Here is a 24654-nt window from a genome sequence, read left to right on the forward strand (position 1 = left end):
TAGTATTAATAATCTTTGTATGTAAAACAATTTGAAGAATAAATGATTTATGGATTATATTAAAAAAATCATATTTTGTCTCAAAAATAAATTCAATAGTACAAATTATTCAATTATTATAATTATTTTCAAGTTAATTATTATGAAAAAAATATTAATAATATACAATGAGTAATTACCAAGAATATAGGCACTAATGGTATACAATTACTTTTAATACCTACAAGTTCTCAGAATATAAAGTTAATAAATTACTGTAAATAATAGTAAATAAGCATATTTCCGTTTGATTTTATATCTAATATACTATTCACGAAGTCTTGCTAATCGCTGTGTGAGTTCATCTTGTTCTTGACTGATAGTAGAAGTACCTATATTACCTAATTGTCCAGATGGTAATTCCATATTTAATTCCAGACTGAAAAAAATAATATGTATTAAAAAATGTATATTATTAATATATAGAAAAAATTAAATTAAAACTAATAATAATAATAATAATATTGTTTCTTTATATTTATATATGTATAAAATTCTATTTTATAATTATATAATCTTTGATAAAATAATTTTAAAATTAATCAATATTTACCCAGCTTCATCTGCAACTTGTTGTAATAAAGAATCAACATCATTTTGGGGAACATTGGTTGTTGTAGTTTGAGACATAGTATTCTCCATATATGAACTTTGTACATCTAAATCTTCAAATTGACTTTCAAATTTATCCATTAAACCTAAAATAGAAATTATATTTTAATTTTCAATTTAAATTTTTTAATTTTAATTTTTAATTTTCAATTAATATTCATCATCAATAAAAAAAATTATTGCTATCAAAAATGCTATTTATGATATTTATCTTATCAAATACTATAAAATGTTATAAATATTAATCATTAATTACATATATATATATATATATAAAATATTTATCTTTCATATATAATATAGATAATTTTTTTATTACCTGATATTTTTTCTAAATTCATTGATTTCATTGCTGCATCCATAGCTTTAACTACTCCAGCCATTGACTGAGTAACTTTTCGTGTAGTTAAAGCTGTTTGTACTCTACTAGCTACTGCATCAACTCTTGCACTCATTCGCAAATAATTAAGTGCTTGATTACGTTGACGAATTGCATTTTCTGCATGAATACGTGCACCTTCCATATTACCTTTTTGAATAGCTTTTTTTATTTTTGCTTTTTCTACTTTTTCTTCTTTCTCACATTTCTTTGAATTTCTCTCTAATTCTTTTACAGCAAATTTAAGATTAAATAAATTTCCTTAATATTAATTTAGGAAAATATTTTCATATTTTCATTTCGATATATTGTTAATAAAATGTTATATATACAAAAACATTATATGTAATATTTATTGTCATAAAAATGATATTTTATATATAATTTTAAAAAAATAATAACTTTTATTAAGTTTTTAAATAAATTTATTAAAATTATAATAAAATTATTATGCTTTACTTTTAAAATTTAAAACAAAAATTTATAACAAATAAAATATAATTAATAAAAACAAAAAAAATTAATATATTATAAAATTTCTCAAATAACAAATTAATATAATACTTATAAAAAAACAAATATAATTATAATTGAAAAAGTACTAAAGTTTTTATGAAAATAAATATGAAATTTGAAAAAATATAAAAAGCGCAAAAAATTTTTAAGAAAGGATACTTTCCATCTGAGAGACGGACATGATTGACTGTTCAGCACCCGTTATGATGAAATTTATAAAATAAATAATTTAAATAATAATATTAATCTGAAAGATACAAGAAATGAAAATATTAATTACTGTATAATAGTGTCACTCAAATTTCAATTTATTTGATATGACAATCATCAATATTAATTGTTTCTGATGAAAATATTGTTTCTTTAGCTGTGACAAATTTTTATCAATTTAACAGATGTGATTAAATTACTATATTATTATTATTAATCTTTTAATAAATGACATAGGTACTTACTTTATATACTATGATATTTATAGATAGGAAAGTACAAAATATTTTTCTGAATATAAACTACTATACCGATTGAGAACATTTTAAAATTCAAATCATATCATGGATGAATTATATAGAACAAACATAACATGTAATAATTTTTTGTATCATAAAAATTGATATTATGTATAATTTAATTTTATGTATTACATGTAACATTATTGATTCAATGTAAAATACTATTAACATTAATAACATTAATAAAATTAAAATTTAATTTGATAAAACTTTATTTCTAAGAATATAAGATTTAAAAAATTTTTTTATAAATTGATAAAAAGATTATAAAAATCACAATCTTAATATTAGAATCAAAATACGGAATCAAAAATTATATATATTTAATTTTTGTTATATTAATTTTTTTCATAATTTCATTAATTTTTATTATATTAATTTTTTTTTCTTAATCAATGAAAAGAGTTCATTTTCTTTCTTTCACAATGAATCTATATATATATTGTAGATAATTGTAATTGTAATATAATGTCTGTAATAAACTGATATTCGCAATGATATTTTGGGGAATATATACACTTTGTATTTATCCATAGGAAACTTAGGATTCCACGAATCTGAAAAAAAAAAAATGAATAATAACTTGAAATTCGATTACATTCAACTGAAATTTACTTACTGTTTATAATATATACATATCGCTACTACAGAAACAAAAAGACTCTTCATTGATTGCAGAATGACAAAACATAAAGCATTTAAAACATTTTTAATTATACTTAACTTTTGATTTCATGTAACATTAAAATTTTAATATTTTAAATTTATTTGTTAAATTCTATTAATTTATCAAAAAAACTTCAAAACTTTATTTCAAAAAATAAAATTTAATTTTTAATTTTACTATTACTAAAATTATAAATAAAATAATATAAATATCGATTTTAATAAATTTAACTGAACGTAAAAGGTATAAAAAAATATTTTGCTTTTTTCGAGATTGATATTTCAGAACATAGAATATGATATTTCATGATATTTATAGAACATGTATTTCAGAATTCATATGTAAGATTTTCATTTTATCATGTACATGAAATACAAATAGGAATGAAATTTGAAATATTTCGAATTATTTCGAATCTATAATGTGACAAAAAATTTGAATCATTTCAAACAACTTTTTAAAACTTTTGAAAATTATGAAAATTTTAATAATATTTTAGAAATTGACTTATCTATTTGTATATATAAATATAATAATAAATAAATTAATTTTCAAATTAATAATTTATAATATTATTAATTTAAAAAGATTGGAAAATTATTTTAAAATAAAACAAATAATTATTTTATTTAGTTTTTTTATATAAAAATTTAATTTTTACTATTTTTGTATGTATTTCATGCATTGTATACATATATTGTAGGAAATATGGTATGAATTAATTGTTATATGTATTAATTAATTATTTTTAAAATTAATTAAAAAAAACAATATTTTATTTTTTTATTATTTTTGAATATATATATTAATATTCTTGTATAATATATTACATTATATATATATGTAAGTAATTTTTTATAATTCAATGGTTTCGTTATACTAATAAAATTTATTGCTAAAGTTGTTGCAGAAAGTTCAATTTAAATAATTATAATGTAACAAATTTTGAATTGGGAAACAATATATTGTTATCTACAGTTTATAAGTATGAATTAAATTTATATAAAAAAATGTACATAAATAAATAAAAATTATTAAATTTTTTTCATATTAATGTAATTTCATGTATATATAAAAATTTTATATCTTATTTTATAATGTGTATCAAATAAATTCATTAATAATAATGGAAAAGAATTTATTCAAATGTTTTTAAACCTTTAAAATATATTGAATTAGATTAATCTAACTTATAGAAAATTTCATTTTAAATTAATTGATATAATTGTTAATAATCCTTATAATTTGTTACAATATTAGAAAAAACATTATTAAATATTTGTTTAAATAGAAAGTATTTTTTAAAAAACTTTAGAGATTTAATAAAAAATAAAAAATAAATAATAAGTAATTATAAAAATAAAAATTCTATATTATATATCATTAAATCTCTATATTATGTTAGATATAAGTATTTATATAATACATAAATATTTTCCTTGAAAATATTAAATACTCAACATAACACAGGAATATTAAATTTTCTTAACAATAATATAACAAATGCATTATATTTTTATTGCTTAATACAATAATAGTTTTTTTTTTTTACATTTTATATCCATATTGTAAAACTAGATTAAAATAAAATAATTATTTATCTTCATCCTTGATTTACTTATCTATTAAATTCTCTTTTATCTCTTCTCTAATTTTAAAGTTGTATATTTGAGTTTTCCATCTAAATTGAGTATAGCAGTTTGTTGATTAGTGCAATCAAATTAAGAATCGAACATTTATATGTTTTATAAATCTATTGAAATTTTTTGATATATTTATATATCATTAAATGAAAATCATTTATGCAAATTTATAATGTTTGTTATTTCAAAATCTTCTTTGAATTTTATTTCTTTCTTTAAATTATTTTTGAGACTAGTACCAATGACTAGTTTTTTAAAAATATTTGATGTAGTATTCGATTCATGATTTTATTGCATTTTATATTTAAGTATTAATGACATTAAATTCGTTGTCAACACATATATTTACATTCTGAAATAATCAGACATTAATTTTATATATTTTTTAAGCTAAAACTAATTAATTTTCAATTTAAGTATTCTTTTTTAATCTATAAAAATATCTATTATATGTCATAGAAAATATTTTTGAACAAAAAATAAATTTGATTGTTCAAATAATAATTATTTTGTTATTAAATTATCATATTAGAAAAAATATATAAAATTAATGTCAGATTTATTAAATTGTAATGTATAAATGTAATTACATAAAAATTTTGAAATTACTTATTTCAAATATTTCAAATATTTATATATTTTAATATTTATATATTATAATAGTGTGTGTGTGTGTGTGTGTGTGTGTGTGTGTGTGTGTGTGTGTGTGTGTGTGTGTGTGTGTGTGTATATGTATATGTATATATAATATATAATATATAAAACAAAAATTAATAGAAATTTTAATTAGAGGTAAAACTAATTCAAAACTAAGAGGTAAAAGGTAATTCATTTTAAAAATAATATCAATATTTAATCATAAATTTAAGAGGCTTGAGATATTTATGTGACAAGGAACATATTTATAGTTTGTAGTTTAGCAATTTTTAAATTAAGATAATAATTAAGATAATAAGATTCATAAATTTTTGGAAATTTCAAAATTAAACAAGTCTGTTGCAAAAGTATTTTTTCAAATTAAAATTTAATTATTATTCTATTAATTATATTATTTTATTATTAATTTCTTATTCATGTATATATGAAAATATTTTCATACTTTATTTTAAATAAAAATATAAAGTTATTGATTGAGAATTAAAATATTATATGAAAAAAATAAAATTTAAGAATTGTTGTTAAAATATAAAAATATATAATTTTATATATATATGAGATTATTTTTGTATATTATAAAATATAATTAGTAAAATGAAAAAATCTTATTATGATAATTTAATAGAATAATTTACTATATGTGTATGAAGATTTTATATTATACATATTTTGTATTTAAAAATTTTAATTTCTCATATTTTGCTTTATTATATTATATATAATTTCATAAAATATAGTAAAATTATATTATCATTTGTTATCAATCATAACAAATAATTGTCATTAATTATTAATGAATAAAAAAATTATTCATTAAGAACTGCTTATTTTCTAGCTAATATAACATTTTAAACATATTTATTTGGATAATAATTTTGTAATTAATAATTATATTTTGCTATTTCAATAAGCAATAAATTAAAAAATCTAAAAAGTTAATAATTTACAATTTGTAAAAAAAAAACTTTGCTTATATTTAATCTTAATTAATTATTGAAAAATTAATTATTTAATGCATAATTTTTCTAAAAAATTAAAAAATAAAATCGCTATAGGAAAATATATATGAAAATAAATAATCTAATTTATGTATTAAAATATTAATAACTAATAATTATTATTAAATAATATATAAATAATTAATAATTAAATTATTTCTTTTTGATAATATAATAAAAGTTAATAATCAATAAAACTAATATTATAATTTTATTCAACCAGTTAAAAAAATTTATTTTTATTTTTGAAATCATATGATTTTGTATTTATTATGTTATACTATTCTAGGAAAACTAAGTACTGATTTGAACCAAATATATAATTAGTCGATATTTAATTATTAAAGCGTTGAAAATAATTAATTATATACTTATTTAATTATTAATTATTTATTCATATATTTGCAATTAATTACGCAATTAACTAATTATAAATCCACTATAAATTCGTTGTGTAATTAATTACATTAATAAATATATAAATCATTGGAAAATCGATCAATTAGAAAAATTTATTGACTTAACTATTTAGATAATCTAAAATGGACATTATATTTGATTAGTTAGTTCTTAATTTTATATTATAGTAAATAAATTTAACATCAATTAAGAATGTTAGGTAACTGAATTCTAAATTTTAATCAAGTAATTTATAACATTGTTTAAAAGTGTCTTTTACTATATCATTTTCCTTTTTTCACATTACAAGATGACATACACTTGAATTTAACATTAAAATTAATTTGCTCTTCAGAAGGAAGACAAATATTGTCATCTTTTTGTGTGCCTTCTTCATTTTCTTCATTATCTTCCTTGTCTTCATCTTCATCTTCTTCATCTTGTTCAAGTAATTGTTTTCTAGCCATTTGAACTACTTGCCACTCTTGATAATGACGCTTTCTCTTTGCTTCAAATGCTTTACGTTTTTCTAAAATTTTTGTACATATATTGAAATTATTTTGTTAATTATTTTAATAAATTTTTTCTTTTTAATTAATTAAAATTATTTATTTTTTTATAATGTGTTTAATATTATTATATTAATACAAATTAAGATTAATTATAATTTCAATAAAGTAACTATATCAATAATAAATATTTATAAACAAATTTTAAATATATATATTATCTTATAATTGATAATAATTAAAATACAAATTTTATATATATATATAAATGTATATAAAAATATATAATTTATTATTCTTTACCTCTTTCTTCAAGAGTTTCAGTTTCTTCTTCATCTTCACTTGATTCTTCGAATATTTTTGGTTTACTGCTCTCTGCCAATCTGTAAAAAATAATAAAACAATAAAAAAATGTAATCTATCAAAATTTAAAATAAGTAAAATTTAATTCATAAATAATTATTTATGAATTTTAATCCATTTAATTATTTTTTTATTAATAAAAAAAATTTATTTTGTTATTTTATTTATTTTGTTATTATTAACAAAGTTATTTCAATCTTTTTGGTAAAATATATTTATGATGAATTATGATGAATAATTATATAATATAATATAAATAAAAATTTATTATAATATAAGTTATTATAAAAATTTTTATAATAAAAGTTTATATTCTTTTTTCTTAAGATAATTTAAAAATATATAAACAAAAATAATTATCATTATATATAATAAATAAGTCATAATTATCTATAAAATTTGAATATATTATATGCACTTCCCAAAATAATGAAGCTTATGCAATATGAATATTATAATATATTATAGTAAAATATTATATGTATAAATATTATTATTTATATATATAAATTATATAAATATTAATATTTAAAAATTTATATTTGCTTTTCATTCTATATTTTTAAAATTTTAATTTTAATTTATTTTTCTATATCAACATAAAACTATTCATAAATAATCATTTTGAAATCAATAATATAATACTATAATATCTTATATTATTTTTTTAACAATTTTTTTTTATTAATAATAGATTCGTATTTCTTAAGTACATATATTTTTTGCTAGTATGTAACATTCCGAAGTAAAGATATATATAATTATAAATAATTTTAATTTTTTTAATTTTCTTATAATAATTTGTTATTTATCATACATAAAATAATATAAAATTAAAAAAATTTATTAATATAAATATATAAGAAGTGAAATTATATAAATAAATAATAAATGATAGATTTGTTAAAATTAAAAAAAAATAAATTTAAAATTTTTTTTGTATTTTGTTTTTTATATCAGAATTGATTTGTAGGCAAAAATTATTCATTATATCATTTTTTTATTATAATAATTTAATAACAAAAATATATTATTAAGAAGAAAATTTATTGAGAATTCAGTAAATTTGATTAATAATTATATGCATTTATATGTTATTAAAAAATTTTATTTATCTAAAACAAAATAGTATAAAAGCTATACTATTTTCAAATTCTTCTTTATATTTATATAATATATTAAATATAATTTTACTAATAATATTCTCTTAAAAATATTATTTTGATATATATCATTACAAATACAAATTTTATTATACGAATAAACAAAATATTATATAATTAATATTTATGAATTACTATTTAATATAATAATTTTAATATAATATTTAAAATATAAAAAATATTTCGATATACAAATAAAAAATTAAAAAAATTAATAAAGTTTTGTTATCTTATAAACTGTAGATTTATTTTCGATAGTAAAAAACTAATTAATATTTTAATATATTTCTTGTAAATATATATTGTTTTTTATATATCAAATTCATTTAAATGTTTAAATAATATAGAATAGAAATATTTTTTTCAAAAAATGAAAAAAAATTTAAATTTAAATAAATGAAAAAGAAAATAAGTTAATATCAAAATAATAAAGAAATTATTGTATATGTTATTGTATATTAATTATATGCAATTTTTATATAATTTATATAAATTTTTATTATTCATTAAAATTGATTAACTGACAACTTTAAATAATAATATTAAATTATATATTTATAATATTTTTTTAATATTTATAATATTTTTTATTTATAATATTTTTTCGAAATTTTTTATATAATTTTTCTAAATTATAGAATTATAGAATTCCATATATATATACAAGAAGTAAATTTTCTATATTAATTAGTTTTACATTATCATGCATTTTAAATAGATATATATCTGATTTCATATTTTATTATATTAATTGAAAAATTATTTTAAAATTTCTTTAGAATATTAAAATAAAATACACATACCACACACGCACACAATATGTACGTACGCACGCACGCACACGACATTTTTTTTTATTTTTAAAATATTTAAATTTATATTAAATTTAAATTTAATAATTTTAATTTTATTAAATTTAAAAAATTCATATAAACTGTAAAAATTAATGCCAAAAATGTATGACATATAAAAAGTATTTAAATATATGTTCATTCAATTTTGACAATTAAGAATATTCAAAAATAATATTAAAATTATATCTCATGTAATTTTTGACTTCGGGATGTTACATACCTTCCAAAACACTTTGTATATTTCTTGGTGCATATATATTCGATTAAAACTGTTTGATCATAGTATTTGCAAATATAGTAAACCATCTTAAAAATTGATCCTGTTTACCCGAATTTTGGAAATTTAAATAACATTTTTCTGAGGAATTGAAGCAATTTTCCACACAAGTACCTCTTTTTGTGTAGAATTACTGAAAATAATAAAGGTATCAAGAGACAACTCTGAGAAGCAAAAATAGCAAATGTATATTTTGAAGAGCACTAAAACTTACCAATGAAGATTTATTCCAATAAAAAGAATAAATCAACATCAAATTTCTACATACATTTGCATACCCTCATTTTATTCTTAATATTCAACTCCAACATCAATAGTTCAGGATTATGTATGTAACAATGTTATACCCTACATGGCGATGCTGCTGCTTAGTAGAGAATAGTTGCATAATTTAAATTTGATAGCTTCCTCATTTAAGCCAATCCTGGTATAAAATTCTAAACAGATAGTATAAATTAGACTGATTGAACTTAAAAAGAAGTATATTTTAAAATTTAAAAAAAAATGCAAAAAAAATGAAATTATAAATAACAATTAAATTATAGTTTATTCTATGGCTTATTTTAATAAAATTTATATATTTTTAAATATTTTTCTAAACAATTTTTATAGCTTAAGAAAAAAGAAAATATAAATTCATTGATTTATTTTTAATTTATTTAATTAATTTTAACATTTATTATTTGAAGCATTGTAAATTTTATTTTAATATATTCTTACCTACAATAAAATAACTAAATTTTTGTTGGATACTGCATGAATTAATAAAAAATATTATTGAAACACATTATTTTTTTTAAATTAAATGATTTTTTAATTTTTGAAATTTTATATGATATGTAATCTATTATATTAATGTAATTATTGTTATTAAATATTGTTATTAAATTATAATTAAACTTTAATTATTTTTTAAAAATACTCATATACATGTATACATATTATGCGCGCGCGCGTGTGTGTGTGTACACACGTATTTTTATATATATACACATTATACATAATATTGTATAATGCATATATTAAATTGATATATTATTTAAATTATAAATAGTAGTTTTTCTGATTGCTATTAATATTAATTCTATTTAATTGTTAACAATGTAATGATGTTTTTTATGTTATATAATTATATGTAACATTGTAATTTAAATTTTTTTAAATTGATGTAAAATTATAAAGTTTATAGATGATAATAAATCTTTTAATGATGCAATAAAGATATTATTTATAAAAATAATTGGATGTAAATATGTAAATAATATTCTTTGATTGCTGTTATTAAAATTAATTGTAGTTAATTGTTAAAAATGATATTTTTGAAAAATAATATAAAAACATTATTTATAAAAATAATTAGAAATATAGAGCAAAAACTTTTTTTAATGAATATAATGAATGACTATAAATACTTACTTGGCAGCAATTGTAGCAGAATCTAATTCATCAAATTCAAATTCACCAGGCAGACCTTCATAGCTGTATGGAGTTTTTGGTTCATCAATCTTGATATGGCCATAATCTTTTCCTGGTGGATGCAATGTTGCAATTATATTCATTTCATCCCATTTTGTTTCTTTGTTTGATCTATAATAAATATAAAATAAAAAATTATTTTTTAATAGTCATAATGTTAAAATATAAATTAGATAAATATAAAATTAATATAATGCATTGCTAATTATGTAATAATATTTGATAAAATATTGATTATAATTTAAATTTTCAGTTTAATACAATATTGTAAAAAAAAAAATATATAATAAAGAGAAAAAATTCATTAATATTATGTAATATATAAATTATCATTCATTTTATATATATGTAAAATTTATTTAATAATATTATTATGATAATTTTAAATAAAAATAAATTAATGAAAAGAAACTAATTTATAATTAAAATATTAATTAATCATAACACGACTTGAATAAATCAAACGTAAAAATAATAAAAAAAATAGATTAATTAACATAACCTTAAAATATTAAGTTTAATCTATTGTCATCTCTTTTTCTCTTTCTATATCTTTCATTCATGCAATTTTTAAGTAAAAAAATAACCTCCGTTTTAAACATATTTGTACTTATATAAATTAAATTATGATTTTAATGAAACCAATTTAAATATGTAAAATCATTTACCTAGGTAAATCCGGTTTATCAAAGCTAGATGATTTTAAAATTCCTTTGGGGGGCCGTTTCGAAAGATTTTCTGCCATTTTGAAAAGAAATTGATTCACAGTTGATAATTATAAAACATCTCGAATATTTATAAAATCAAATTTTATTAACGTTTTCACTTAAATTAGAAGTGATTGCACAATTGTTTATTAGCGACAAAAATTTATTAGCTTAACAATTTTGAGAATAAATTAAAATTATGAACTGTGATTGGTGCCATGTCACACAAATCCTTATACAGGACAGAATTTATTACTTACGCAGTATTACCACTTATGCTATACTTTGTAATATTCTATTGTTTTCGAATTAATTAAAATTAAAATTAAAATTAATTTTTTTAATAAATAAAATTATTATATTATATATATTTTTGTATTATATTATATATATATAATTTTTTTAATATTATAAATCGTTTATAAAATATAAGTTATATATACATAAGTAGTATAAAAGATTTTATGTAATAATATATTAAATTAAGATTCAATTAATAAACAGTAAGTATTAATAATAGTATCTCATTATATTACTAATAAATGATTTTATATTTTTGAATAATTTTTGTTTCATTTTATATAATAATTTTTAAAGATATTATTATTATTATATTATTTCTTTTTTAATTATTATAATTTTGTAAATGAATTATAGATAATAAAATTAAATATTACAATATGTGTATTATAATGCAATTTTATATACGATTACAATTTTAAAATATATTTAAAAAATAAATACGAAAATGAAAATAAATTCTTTTTCTCTTAGATCATAGATCTTAAATCAATAGAATGTAATATGAAATGTAAAAAATCAAATTTTATGTAAATAAATAAAAGTTGAAAAATTCGTTATTTAAAAATATAAATTTTTTAAATTATTTAAATTATAATAATTTTGTATTGTATATTATTTTATATATCTAATTTAATGAATTAAGTTATAATATGTATGTATATATATGTATGATATGTGTGTATATATATATATATATATATATTATATAATATAAAAAAAAATTATGATTGAATAGCATATTTTATAAAAAAAATTTAAGCAAGATATTTATTATAATAAATATTTTTATTTAATATTTTATGTAATCTATATAATAATATATATATATATATACATAATATTTGTAAAATATATATATACATAAATATTTGTTTATTTTTATAATTTCTTCAAGATTTTAATTATTTATTTTGACTAAATGAAAAAGATTCATTTCTTATATTTCTTAATATAAATTTAATTATATTTGCTATTTTTTTTTTATAAACATGGATCGTATTTTAATAAATCGATACATCGAATTACGAATATCGATTGATGAATGTAATTTTCTTGTTACATATGTCTTCTAAATATTAATAAAATGGAAAATATCAAAGGAGCTTGAGTTCAAGTTTAAATAAATACTCAGTTATAATAAATACGTTCGATAATTAAATGTACCCTGAAATTAATGTGATGTTAACTGTGTGTGATGGCGGATAAAGAGTTAGTAAGCCATCAGCAGCAGTTTGTAGAAGAAATTAATTATGATGAAATTGAAACCGAGCAGGTATCATAATTATATATTATAGTATTTTTTTCGATTATTTGAAGAAATAAGATTTTTCTTTTTAATTATTATTTAATAAAATATTTGTACAATATTTATATTTTTAACTATATATAATTTAAGGGATTTATTTTTATTAATTATCTAAATTAGTTTGAAACCTAACCTAAATAATATTTAATTATTTTTTTCTAAATTTTTGATATTGAAATTTATTTTGATATTTTACATAATGCAAATTATGATTTAGATAATAATTTTTTAATATCTATTTAACATATCAGTGACTTCAGAAAAAAATAAAAACATTTTTGTTTTAATAGGTTTTATATATATATCATTTTTTTTTAAATTTAAATTGAATATAAAATTAATTTAATAAAATTTAAAAAAATATTTGCAAAAATTAGTAAAAAATTATTAAATTATTAAAATAAAATTAATATAAATATTAGTAAATTATAATTTTTTGATTTTTTTTATTATTTTATAATTTATTTATATATTATGTATTTTATAACTTGTTTTTTTATAAAATTATATATTATATATTACACACATATATATATATATATATATATATGTATGTATTAATTTACTATTTTTTGTTATTTTATTTTTAAAAAAAATTATTTAAAAATATAAAAAAATAAATTAATAATAATATTATTATACTATATTTTATATTATAATTAATAATAAATTCTATAAAATTTAAAAAAATATACAATAATAATTAATCAAATATTATAATTTAAATTAATATTAATAATTATTAAATCAATAAATCTATTATTTATTTTTAAAGGTAGTGGGAAAAGGTTCTTTTGGAGTAGTATGGAAAGGAAAATGGAAAGGTCAATATGTTGCTATAAAATATATAAATTCTGAAGGTGAAAAAAAAGCCTTTACTATAGAAGTTAGGCAATTATCTAGAGTTATACATCCTAATATTGTAAAACTTTATGGTGCATGTACAAAAAATCCAGTTTGTCTAGTTATGGAATATGCAGAAGGCGGCTCTTTATATAATGGTATTAATTTTTTTTTAATATCAGAAAATTTTAATTTCCTAATTTCTTAACAAAATATTTTTAAATTATTTCTTTTTATTTTAATTATATATAAAAAATTTCATTATTTTATAAAAAAATATAAATAATAAGATTATTTTTTATTTCATATTATTAAATAATAATTATATTTATCTTTATTATGAGTTTTAAATAATAATATTATTTATTCATATGTTATAGTTTTACATTGTAATCCTCAACCACAATATACTGCAGGTCATGCAATGAGTTGGGCTTTGCAATGTGCACGTGGTGTTGCATATCTTCACAATATGAAACCAAAACCTTTAATTCATAGGTAAGATAAATTAACTTTTCTAAATATATTTTTCTTTTTTATTAAAAATATAGTTACATATATTTTATTCAAGTGATATCTATAACATTAAAATTTTATTTATTTTTTATTATTATTTATATATTTACAGAGATTTAAAACCACCAAATCTGTTGTTGGTAATGGGTGGACAAACTCTTAAAATTTGTGATTTTGGTACTGCTTGTGATTTAAATACTTATATGACTAATAACAAAGGTTCTGCTGCTTGGATGGCTCCAGAAGTATTTGAGGGTTCCAGATACACAGAAAAGTGTGATGTATTTAGTTGGGGTGTTATTTTGTGGGAAATATTATCAAGGAAGAAACCATTTGATGAAATTGGTGGTTCAGCTTATAGAATAATGTGGGCAGTACATATAGGACAAAGACCTCCTTTAATTGAAGGTTGTCCAAAACCTCTTGAGGATCTTATGACTAGGTATTTATTATTTATTTATGCTGTTATAATTAATAATATTCAAATAATTTAAAAATATCAAGTAATCTAAGAAATTAAAATTAATAATTTATATTATATTTCATAAAACCATTTTAATCATGATATATATTGCTAATTATATGATATAAACATTTTTGACTAATAAAAAATACATTTTGCAGATACATGCTTTTAAAAAATATATCAAATTTATTGGAGTTTGTAATTAATCGAATATTAACATATAAATTTAATTTTTTGTGCTAAATTTTTTTACAATGTCATATTTATTTGTTTAGTTTGTTATTAAATATATTTATAAAATAATAAAATACATATATAAATGTTAAAATACATATATATGTTATAAATTAATAGATTTTTAATTTTAAATTTAATTTTCTATAATTTATGTATTTTAATTTATTTAGTATATATTTAAATATATTTATAAATTTACTAAAAAATTGAATATTCATATTTTTATAAATATTAATTTTATTTATTTTTAAAATTAAGAAATATTCATTTTATCTGATTAATAATTAATAATTATATTTATAGGGAAATTTCTTTTCAGGCATAAAAATATTTAATATATTTTTATATAATATTTAGAATTATTCAATAGTTTTATATTTATTTAATATTGCTTATATTTTATTTACAAATAATATTTTTCTATATGCTATATAATATTTTGAAGAAATATTATAAAATTTAGAAATGAATATATTTCCTTCATTAGTATAAATATTCTATACAAATATTTTTTACTGAAAAACTGATATTATTTAATAATTAATTTTTCAATAATTTTTTTATATATTCACAATATAAATCATGAAATATTATTATTTTACAGGTTGAAATTTAATATGGTAATTATACATATAGTGTCTTCAAATATACATATATCTTTGGCTATTTCTTCTCGTTAATAGAAAAGTATTTATTTGAAAGTGTTTAAGTGTGATAATTTGTGTAATGTTTGTTAGTCTTCTTCAATAATTAATGGTCTTGATAGGAGTACAATATTCAATTAAAATTGATTGTTCATCAATTAAAAATTGTTTATTTCATAAATCATCTATTAAATTATCTAAATTGAATAAATAAATTTATGTTTAACTATTTAATATTAAAAAAATAGGAAATATAGTTTAATTCATAAATATCTGATCTAATATTAATAGTGGTTGATTATTCATCCTAAAATTTTTAATTTATTATATCTAAGATTAAGGAAAATAAATATAATAATTAGTTAAAATTTAATTAAGGTATAAAGAAGAAATATAGGTTTGTTAGAGGTTATGAGTTTCATGTTGATTGTTTGCAATGTTGTTATTTTTTTAGAATAGGAGGAATATTAAAGATGATTGATTGGTGGTTGATTGTTTGGTGTTAGGATAATTTTAACAGTTTCATAATTCTTCATTCTGAGATTGTTCTGTATTTCTAATTAGGGTTTTTCTAAATTTCTTCTTATGAATTTTAGGTTTTGACCTAAGTGAAGATTGGGGCACATAGTTCATCATAAAATTTTCTTTAAAGAAATTAAGATTTTAGCAACTATGGATTCTCCTTTGGGACAACAATCCACTCTTTCATCCCCTTCGATGGTTAGGCACTGGGAGCAAATTTTAGTGGTAAGTGAAATTGTCTTCAATGATATTTGTCCATTAAGGTTTCCATTGTACCAACTGGCAAGATTACTTTCCCTTTCGTTTTTTCACTTGATCATTCAATGAATAGAAGGAATGATTTGTTTCTCAAATTATTGTTGATGGCAGTTGCAGAATTTTCTTGCAAGAAATTGCTCCCAGTTATTTTCATCATAAATTTTTGATAGTAGATTGTGGAAGGGAAAGTGTTGAATTTAGGAATGAAGGTAGGAAAATTGAAAATATTCGAATTTATATTAGCTATGAAATATTGACTTATTTAGTAATTATAAAAAAGAAAATTATAATTGTTATATTTGATTTTAATGATAATAAAATAGAAAATATATAAAAGAAGATTATATATATATATATATATATATATATATATATATATATATATATATATATATATACAAAGAATTTTTAGTATTTTAAGTATCTTCTTTTAAACATTAATCATAATCAATATGAATTTTAAAATTTTTTCATTAAAATTTAAAAAAATAAAATTTTTTCAAATTTATTATTATTATATATTTTTTCAAAATAATCAATTTCAAATCAGCATTAAAGCACATATTTAGAGAATAAAGAATTTTTTTTTTAGAGAATAAAGAGAATAAAAAATTTTTTTTTATTTATTTTTTATCATTCTACTAAATTATTTTATATATTATTTATTATATTTATAATTTATTTATTATTATATTTATAATAATATATTATAATTTATATTATATATTACATATGTAATTTTACTCAACAGGTTTTTCTACGTCTTTTTTTCAATCATCCTTTTATTTTAAACAAATATTTATGTTTTATTTTTACTTAATAAAAAGAATTGAATGATTGTTTTAGATGTTGGCATAAATCTCCTGAAGAAAGACCATCAATGGACGAAGTTGTAGAAATAATGACGATTTTATCGCAATTTTTTAATGAACATTTGGAACCTGTGGAATATTCCCGAAGTTCGTATAAATGTACTAAATATAAATGTTATATAATTATTATAAAAAAGTGACTTTAAATTCAAAATATAGGCAATTAATAACATATAAAAAATTTTAAATGAAATTTTTATATATTCATGTTATAGATATTGAATCAGAGAAAATTAATGAAAATCATATTTCTAAAGATGATACTTTAGATGTAACTGATAGTATGAATTCTGAAATAAATGGATATGCTGCAAATGGTACTATTAAAATTAATGTACCTGTTTCCAAAGAAAATTCAGAAATTTTAAATGGAAGAAACAATTCATCGAATTCCTTCTACGATTTCAAGAATTCATCTTCTAAAAATAATATTTCATCAAATATTGTATCCAACAAAAAATTTCAAATCAAAGATTTTCCACAACTTTATGTTGAATGCGATCCGGTCAGTATTTTTAAAATATAATGATTATTTATATATTGTTTTTTATATAAAAAAAATATATTATATATTTAAAAATTTTTAATAACATTTTAATTTAATTATAGAATGCTTGGGAATTGCCAAATTCGGACCCTTCATTGGAATCTTCTATTCTGAAAATAAAGAATACTACTCAAAGTAAGTTTATTATTTTTATAATATATTTAAATTATAAACTCTATTATAATTAATTTTGTTTTTTTTTTATGAAAAAAGAATTGTGAAAGAATTGTTTTATGAATATATTACTTGAATGCATGCGCGAAAATAAAATACGTATTTATAAGTAGATATTATTTATATTAATTAAGATTAAGAAGATATAACGAAAAATTTTTTTTTTACTTTTATAATATTTATATTTTTATTTTATTTTGTTAATTAATTTCTTTTTTCTTATTATATGCATATAACAAAATAATTGAAATGCTATTTGTTGACGATTTCATCGTTATTCTATAACTGCAGAAGGATACTCGTTTAGGCGAGAGCTTTGAATTGTGACTCATCACGATAGTTCTCTAATCCCAAAATAACGTTCTTCCTATCTTCCATAAAATCTTCCTTTTAACGCGGAATGTGATGTGCTTAGAAAGACTCATTATCGTCGCTTAACAATCCTTATTAAATAATTAACATTTATATATATATTTTAAATTATTTAATTCATGTAAAGTACATTTTTATTCATGTTAAATTTTTAATTAAATGTAATGTTGAATATAAATAATGAATGAATATAAAATATAATTTGAACATATGAGATTAATTAAAGTTATTAAATATTAAACATTAAATATTAGATACTAAATATATATAAACATATTTTTAATTTATGATAATAAAAATTACAATTAAATATATATATATACATATTTAATATTATATATGTATTACATATGTATATGTATTTAAGCGTAACTTTGTATCGTTCAATATATATATATATCATGTTTTCTAATAGATTATTATTAAAATTGATTATTATAAAAATTATTTGTATTTGTATTTATAATGTGTACATATGTTATAACAATTTTTATTTCATCTAAGAGATTATTTGTACTTGCATTTATAATATGTACATGTGTTATAAATATTGCTTTCTCTTAAGGAAAATGTAAGAACGAAGTCATAGAAAGAAGTTAAAACGTTGCACCTTGGCACGTTGTGATTTCACTGTGACGAATTCTTTGAGAGTTCGTCGATCGGCGAAATCTACCCTGGCAAAGGGCCCGCGAAAACAGTCACATTGTGCGAGTATACTAAATTTAACAGACGACTAATCTGAGGAACCTGTTCTTGATTGACACCTATCGACGATAAAAGCTGCATCTTATAAAATCCAAGTAAATAAAAATACATCATGCTCTTTCTACTATCAGATAGATGATACATATAATATGTATAAAATTATAAGGTAATAATAATAATAACAAAAAAAAAAATTATTCAAATACTTCCAAACATGGAATATTTTAAATAATATTATGAATAATAAGTTAAAAAAAAAATTATAAATTATAAGATAAATTATATTTCAACATTTTTATTAAAAAAATTTATCATATTTTAGCATTTCTAACTATTATTTTTCTTCATTAAATATTATTTATTTTGTTATAACTTTCAAAACTCAAACATATATGTATCTAAAATAATGTAAGATAGATTGTTGTTTCTCTTAAATGGATACTTTCTTAATTATTTATCGCATATCAACATGAAAATTAGATTTCCCGAAAATGAATTAAGAGCCAAAGAACTATAAGTTCTTGGCTCGTACTTGCACGTTTTGTCTGGTGGGGGATACCTCGAAGCAGGTGTGGTTGACTCACCAGGCCCAATATAGATGCACGTTTGTTTAGTGCTCTCCCGACACACCATCGACCAAGAACGACGATCTTTTCTCTTTTTCTTTTTTCTTATTTTTATTATTGAGAAAAATTTTTTTTTTAAATCTTGTCTTTCTACTTTATTTTTTGTTTTACAAGTGAATTTGATTAATTGCTTTCGGATCAAAAGTGACATTCATGATAATTTTTAATCGAAGAATGACATCTTTCATGTGAACGATATTTGATTCTATTATGAACGGAGCCTCGACAGGCTCTAGTATTTGGAAATGTGTGAAGAATATCCAAACATTGTCACCACGGACACCTTAAAGCGGTGCTGGGTTTTGTTACGTTAGTTCTACTTTTCTCTTTTTTTTTTTGTTTTCCTTTTCATTAATAAGAGAATGAGATATCTCAGAACAGGAAAATTTTAAATGAATGAATTTTTATTATTTTATATGATATTCATAATTGAAAAATAACATTGATTCAATCCTTTTTAATTAATTTATTTAGAAAAAAATGTGATATGTATAAACAAATAGTGTATAAAGTACAATTACAATTACGAATTACAATTTTATATGTGTGCAATTTTTTTTTATTTATATTATTACAATATATTTAGAAATTGATTATGCTTAAATGTGAAGTAATTATTATGTAACTAATATTTTTTATTTAAGATATAATAATTAAAAAGTGATAAATTAAATAAAATTTAATTCATATTGAATGTAATTCATATGAATAGAATATTTGGAGTAATATATAAATATAAAAGATAATTCTAAAAATTATAACAAACATCAAAAAATTTTGGTATCCAAAATGTTCATTGATTTTTGTGTCCATTTTTCAAATTGTAAGCAACTTTTTTGTTTATGGAATGAAACAAGATATTTCTCTTTATTTTGTTTTGTCCGCAAAATTAAATTATTTATAAATTAAAAAATAAATTTAATGGACATTTTTGCAAACCAATTTTTGTTTTTGTTTTAGTTTCTAGAATCATATTAAATTTTCATATTAAATTTATTAAATTTTCTATTTACATTATTTGAACAATTTATATTTCAATTAAAATTTAAAATTAAAATTCTTAAAATAAATATAACAGTTTTAAAATTAATTTAAAATGGATTTAATTTAAAAATGGATATGAAAAATTAACAATTTTATTATTATTATACAACAAAATACATAAATAAATCAAATAAAGAATTAAATTTATATTTTTCTCACTTTCTCTAAAACATATTTAATTTCAATTATTTATTTGTTATTAATAATCATTTATATCAATAAATAAAATTTAATTAAATCATTTTTCAAAGTATTGAACAATTTATTATATTATAAAATTATTTCATTATAAGATTTCAATTATTTTAATTTAATCAAAATTAAATTTTGAAAAATTATTAATTTTTTGTAAATGAATGGTTTTATTATTATGATTTATTAATCTTTTACGAAAATATTATTTGATTGATTAAAAATAAAATAATTTATTTGTAACAATTTGTAATAAATAATTAATTTAATTGCTTAGGGATTAATTTTCAGTAATAATTTTTTATTAACAGGTAATAGTACTACTGATAAAGATTTAGATAATGTTTACCGACTTTTGGATGCGGATTTGAGACCATTGACACCTGATCAAACTTGCGAAAGATCAAAAGAAATTTTTGAGGAACACAAACAACTTGCGCAAGAATATTTGAAAGTTCAAACGGAAATAGCGCTCTTGGGTCAACATAAAAATGAAATGCTTAAAAATTTGACGATAGATAGTTTAAGACAGCAAGAAGAACTTAGAAAACTAGAAGATGAAAAAGTAAGTTAATACAACTAGAGTATTTTTATTTAATGAAATTTATTTATTTTTTATTTGAACAAAAAAATTGAAAAGAAAAGATAAAAATTTTTGTAATAAATTTAATATTAACAATTTCATAGAGAAAAAAGAAAATTATTTTTTAATTCAGCGGTTCTTAACTACAAATTTTCACGAAATCTTAATGAGAAAAAGCATATGATTTGAAATTTGAAATCTTAAAATTTTTGTATATTATATATTTAAATTTTGAATTGAATTTTGGGGATCGGCGATAATAAAAAATTATTTAAATTATTTGAAAATCCATGATAGACAAAAATTAAAAACTGTTATTCTAATTTTTTAAATACTATATCTTTTAAATAATTCTTTATAATTTAATTTCTATAGAATTTAAATTTTTCTTTATATAGTGTTTTTGGAAATTAAATATAATAAATTAATTATTATTTTTTTTTCAATTATAGGAATCTCTAATAAAGCTATATCGAAATTTGAAACGACAGTTAGAAATCATGAAAAATCAGAGAATGAACAATGTTCTTTTAAGCAATGCTCAAATGGATCCGACAGTTTCTGGAAACAATGGATGGTTTGTGGTACCTTGTCAAAATCCTTCAAGACATTCTTGAATATTTAAATTAGTTTTCTCCTGCAAGTTTTCTCCTCATCAAATCACAATTTTGTCATAATTTTCTTTTTTTTTATAGCAGATGAAATATAGCATTTTTGTAAATATAAAAAACATGAGAATTCTTTAACTAGGCTTTATTTCATGAAAATCTAAAAATTAATTGAGTGATGCAATTTCTTAAGTATAATTGTACATAAAAGCATTATTTTTTTGCATTTCGAAAACGTTTATTAAGATTTCTATATTTCTATATAATAAATAATGCTATATTATATATAATATAATAAGTAATATTTTTTCAAATAAATATTACAAAGAATTTGATAAAATTAAGTTTGATAAAATAAGTTTTACATATATTTTATTTTCATTGTTCATATAAAAATATAGATTTTAAAAAAAATTTTTAAAATTTGATAAATTTTAGAAAAAATTGTGATTTATTTTAGTCTGCTATATGTAATTATTTCAACATTATAACAAAATGAATCTGATTTAACAACAGTTGTATAAAAATATCAAAAATTATATTAAAGAATATTTTTATTTTTATATGATTGATGATTATAGAATCAATAATTAGTTAATCGCACTGCCTGCGATTTTGTTATTATTATATTTATTTATGTAAAAATTAACATCAATATGATTAAAAATATATCTTTGTCATTTAATTTATATTTGTATACAAAATATCAATCATATTTTTAGAGGATTGATTCTAGAAAAAACAAACGTAATAAATTGGTATATAAAAATGTCAGTTTATTTATTAAATTATAAATAGTTGATGTTTATGTTAAATGAAACATTAGAAAATAAAATGAAATAATTTTATTTCCATTAAATCACCATCTCATTCTGTTTTGCTTTATTTAATGTAAATTGCTTATAATTTAATAAATTTTAACTGACAATTTTTTATAATAATATCTGTGTTGTTTTTATTTTTATATAATCAACTTTATAAATATATTCTGCATCATAATTTATGTATAATATATATTATATATATTATATATATTATATATATTTAATTGGTATTACAATTAATTTTTACAATTAGTAAAGTATTTGTAAAACATCATTATAAAGAATATTAAATATTATAGTTAATTAAACATTCAACATTGTTTATAATGAAATTTTTATTTTTACATTGTTAAGAATTAGAATTATTTTTACATTGTTAAGAATTAGAATTATTTTTACAGTGTTAAGAATTTTAAAATCGAGTTATAATTTAAAATCGATTTTTCATTGAAAAATTTGATTTTTATATTAAAACTTATGTATTTATTTATTATATATATATGATATTGTATTTTTATTTCATATGTTTCATGACTCAGAAGTTTTAATCAACAGTAACTTTAAAAAATATACTATTATTTGAAATTGCATATGAAACAATCTCTAATTTTTTCTTTTCATTATAATTTTTATATTTATTGTTTAATATTTCACTAATATTTTTTTTAATGTTTAATATTGATATTTAAAGAAAATGTTTTATTATGGAAAATTTAAAAAATTATAATATTGAATAATATTTAATAATATTTAATTATTATTTTATAAATATATTTTAATTAAATTAATTAATTAAATATTTTTTATGATTACAAATATAATAATGATTACAAATTTATGATTACAAATATAATAAATTCTATTTAATTAAGCATGATTTCTTTATAATAAAGAACATAAAAATTCATAATATGTGACCAAAGAAAAAAATGTTTATTAAGAATTATATAATTATAATTATTTAACGATTTTTAGATTTCGATGGTTTGTATATCAGCAAATCTTGTACTTTACTACTTTGAAAACTTATATCTTGTTATAATGCTTTAATGTTAATTTAACTTTGTTAATTTGAAGAAGATGATAATTAATTAAAGATAAGAATAAAGATAAATAATTAAACATTGAAAAATTTTAAAAATAAGCGTAAAATTAATAATTTTTATACCCTAAACTAAAAGGAATGAATTACATTTATTAATTAGTTAAAGTTACAAAATATATATATATATATTTAATCA

The 24654-nt window shown here is 17.4% G+C and overlaps 3 protein-coding genes across 5 annotated transcripts; 1 reads left to right on the forward strand and 2 right to left on the reverse strand.

The window, feature by feature from the left end:
* Nucleotides 1-54: 54 nt before the first annotated feature.
* Nucleotides 55-2106, reverse strand: LOC108001394 (charged multivesicular body protein 1b). Of its 2 annotated transcripts, none has more exons than XM_017062381.3 (4): nucleotides 1706-2106; nucleotides 971-1291; nucleotides 593-737; nucleotides 55-418 (listed from the first exon to the last, which is right to left on the reverse strand). In XM_017062381.3, exons 1-4 carry the CDS (start codon nucleotides 1725-1727, stop codon nucleotides 307-309), a joined length of 600 nt encoding a protein of 199 aa, XP_016917870.1. In that variant the 5' UTR covers nucleotides 1728-2106; the 3' UTR covers nucleotides 55-306. The 2 variants fall into 2 exon arrangements, with proteins under 2 accessions (XP_016917870.1, XP_016917871.1); XM_017062382.3 differs by having other exon boundaries at nucleotides 971-1258; nucleotides 1706-2001.
* A 2116-nt stretch (nucleotides 2107-4222) lies between these two features.
* On the reverse strand, nucleotides 4223-12513 carry LOC108001276 (protein phosphatase inhibitor 2-like). Its single transcript, XM_062075718.1, has 4 exons — nucleotides 11733-12513; nucleotides 11005-11175; nucleotides 7235-7314; nucleotides 4223-6951 (listed from the first exon to the last, which is right to left on the reverse strand). Exons 1-4 carry the CDS (start codon nucleotides 11807-11809, stop codon nucleotides 6707-6709), a joined length of 573 nt encoding a protein of 190 aa, XP_061931702.1. The 5' UTR covers nucleotides 11810-12513; the 3' UTR covers nucleotides 4223-6706.
* A 580-nt stretch (nucleotides 12514-13093) lies between these two features.
* LOC108001395 (mitogen-activated protein kinase kinase kinase 7) lies at nucleotides 13094-23532 on the forward strand. 2 transcript variants are annotated; one of them, XM_062075735.1, is made up of 9 exons: nucleotides 13094-13347; nucleotides 14156-14381; nucleotides 14604-14721; nucleotides 14852-15181; nucleotides 17713-17837; nucleotides 17954-18243; nucleotides 18348-18420; nucleotides 21710-21963; nucleotides 22434-23532. In XM_062075735.1, exons 1-9 carry the CDS (start codon nucleotides 13270-13272, stop codon nucleotides 22596-22598), a joined length of 1659 nt encoding a protein of 552 aa, XP_061931719.1. In that variant the 5' UTR covers nucleotides 13094-13269; the 3' UTR covers nucleotides 22599-23532. The 2 variants fall into 2 exon arrangements, with proteins under 2 accessions (XP_061931719.1, XP_061931720.1); XM_062075736.1 differs by having other exon boundaries at nucleotides 17713-17825.
* The last annotated feature ends 1122 nt before the right edge of the window (nucleotides 23533-24654 follow it).

The sequence above is a fragment of the Apis cerana genome, linkage group LG5 (genome assembly GCF_029169275.1).
Source record: "Apis cerana isolate GH-2021 linkage group LG5, AcerK_1.0, whole genome shotgun sequence".
Classification (NCBI taxonomy): Eukaryota; Metazoa; Arthropoda; class Insecta; order Hymenoptera; family Apidae; genus Apis; species Apis cerana.

What these genes read in the sequence shown, in the direction of transcription:
- LOC108001394 (XM_017062381.3), bottom strand. Translation starts at nt 1,727, where the DNA reads ATGTCCGTCTCTCAGATGGAAA. An exon ending in GAATTTAGAAAAAATATCAG is followed by an intron (nt 738 to 970) that starts GTAATAAAAAAA and finishes TTTCTATTTTAG; the next exon opens with GTTTAATGGATAAATTTGAA. An exon ending in CAAGTTGCAGATGAAGCTGG is followed by an intron (nt 419 to 592) that starts GTAAATATTGAT and finishes TATTTTTTTCAG; the next exon opens with TCTGGAATTAAATATGGAAT.
- LOC108001276 (XM_062075718.1), bottom strand. Translation starts at nt 11,809, where the DNA reads ATGGCAGAAAATCTTTCGAAACGGCCCCCCAAAGGAATTTTAAAATCA. An exon ending in TCTGCTACAATTGCTGCCAA is followed by an intron (nt 7,315 to 11,004) that starts GTAAGTATTTAT and finishes TATTTTTTACAG; the next exon opens with ATTGGCAGAGAGCAGTAAAC. An exon ending in TGAAACTCTTGAAGAAAGAG is followed by an intron (nt 6,952 to 7,234) that starts GTAAAGAATAAT and finishes CAAAAATTTTAG; the next exon opens with AAAAACGTAAAGCATTTGAA.
- LOC108001395 (XM_062075735.1), top strand. Translation starts at nt 13,270, where the DNA reads ATGGCGGATAAAGAGTTAGTAAGCCATCAGCAGCAGTTTGTAGAAGAA. An exon ending in CCAAAACCTTTAATTCATAG is followed by an intron (nt 14,722 to 14,851) that starts GTAAGATAAATT and finishes ATATATTTACAG; the next exon opens with AGATTTAAAACCACCAAATC. An exon ending in TTCCCGAAGTTCGTATAAAT is followed by an intron (nt 17,838 to 17,953) that starts GTACTAAATATA and finishes TTCATGTTATAG; the next exon opens with ATATTGAATCAGAGAAAATT.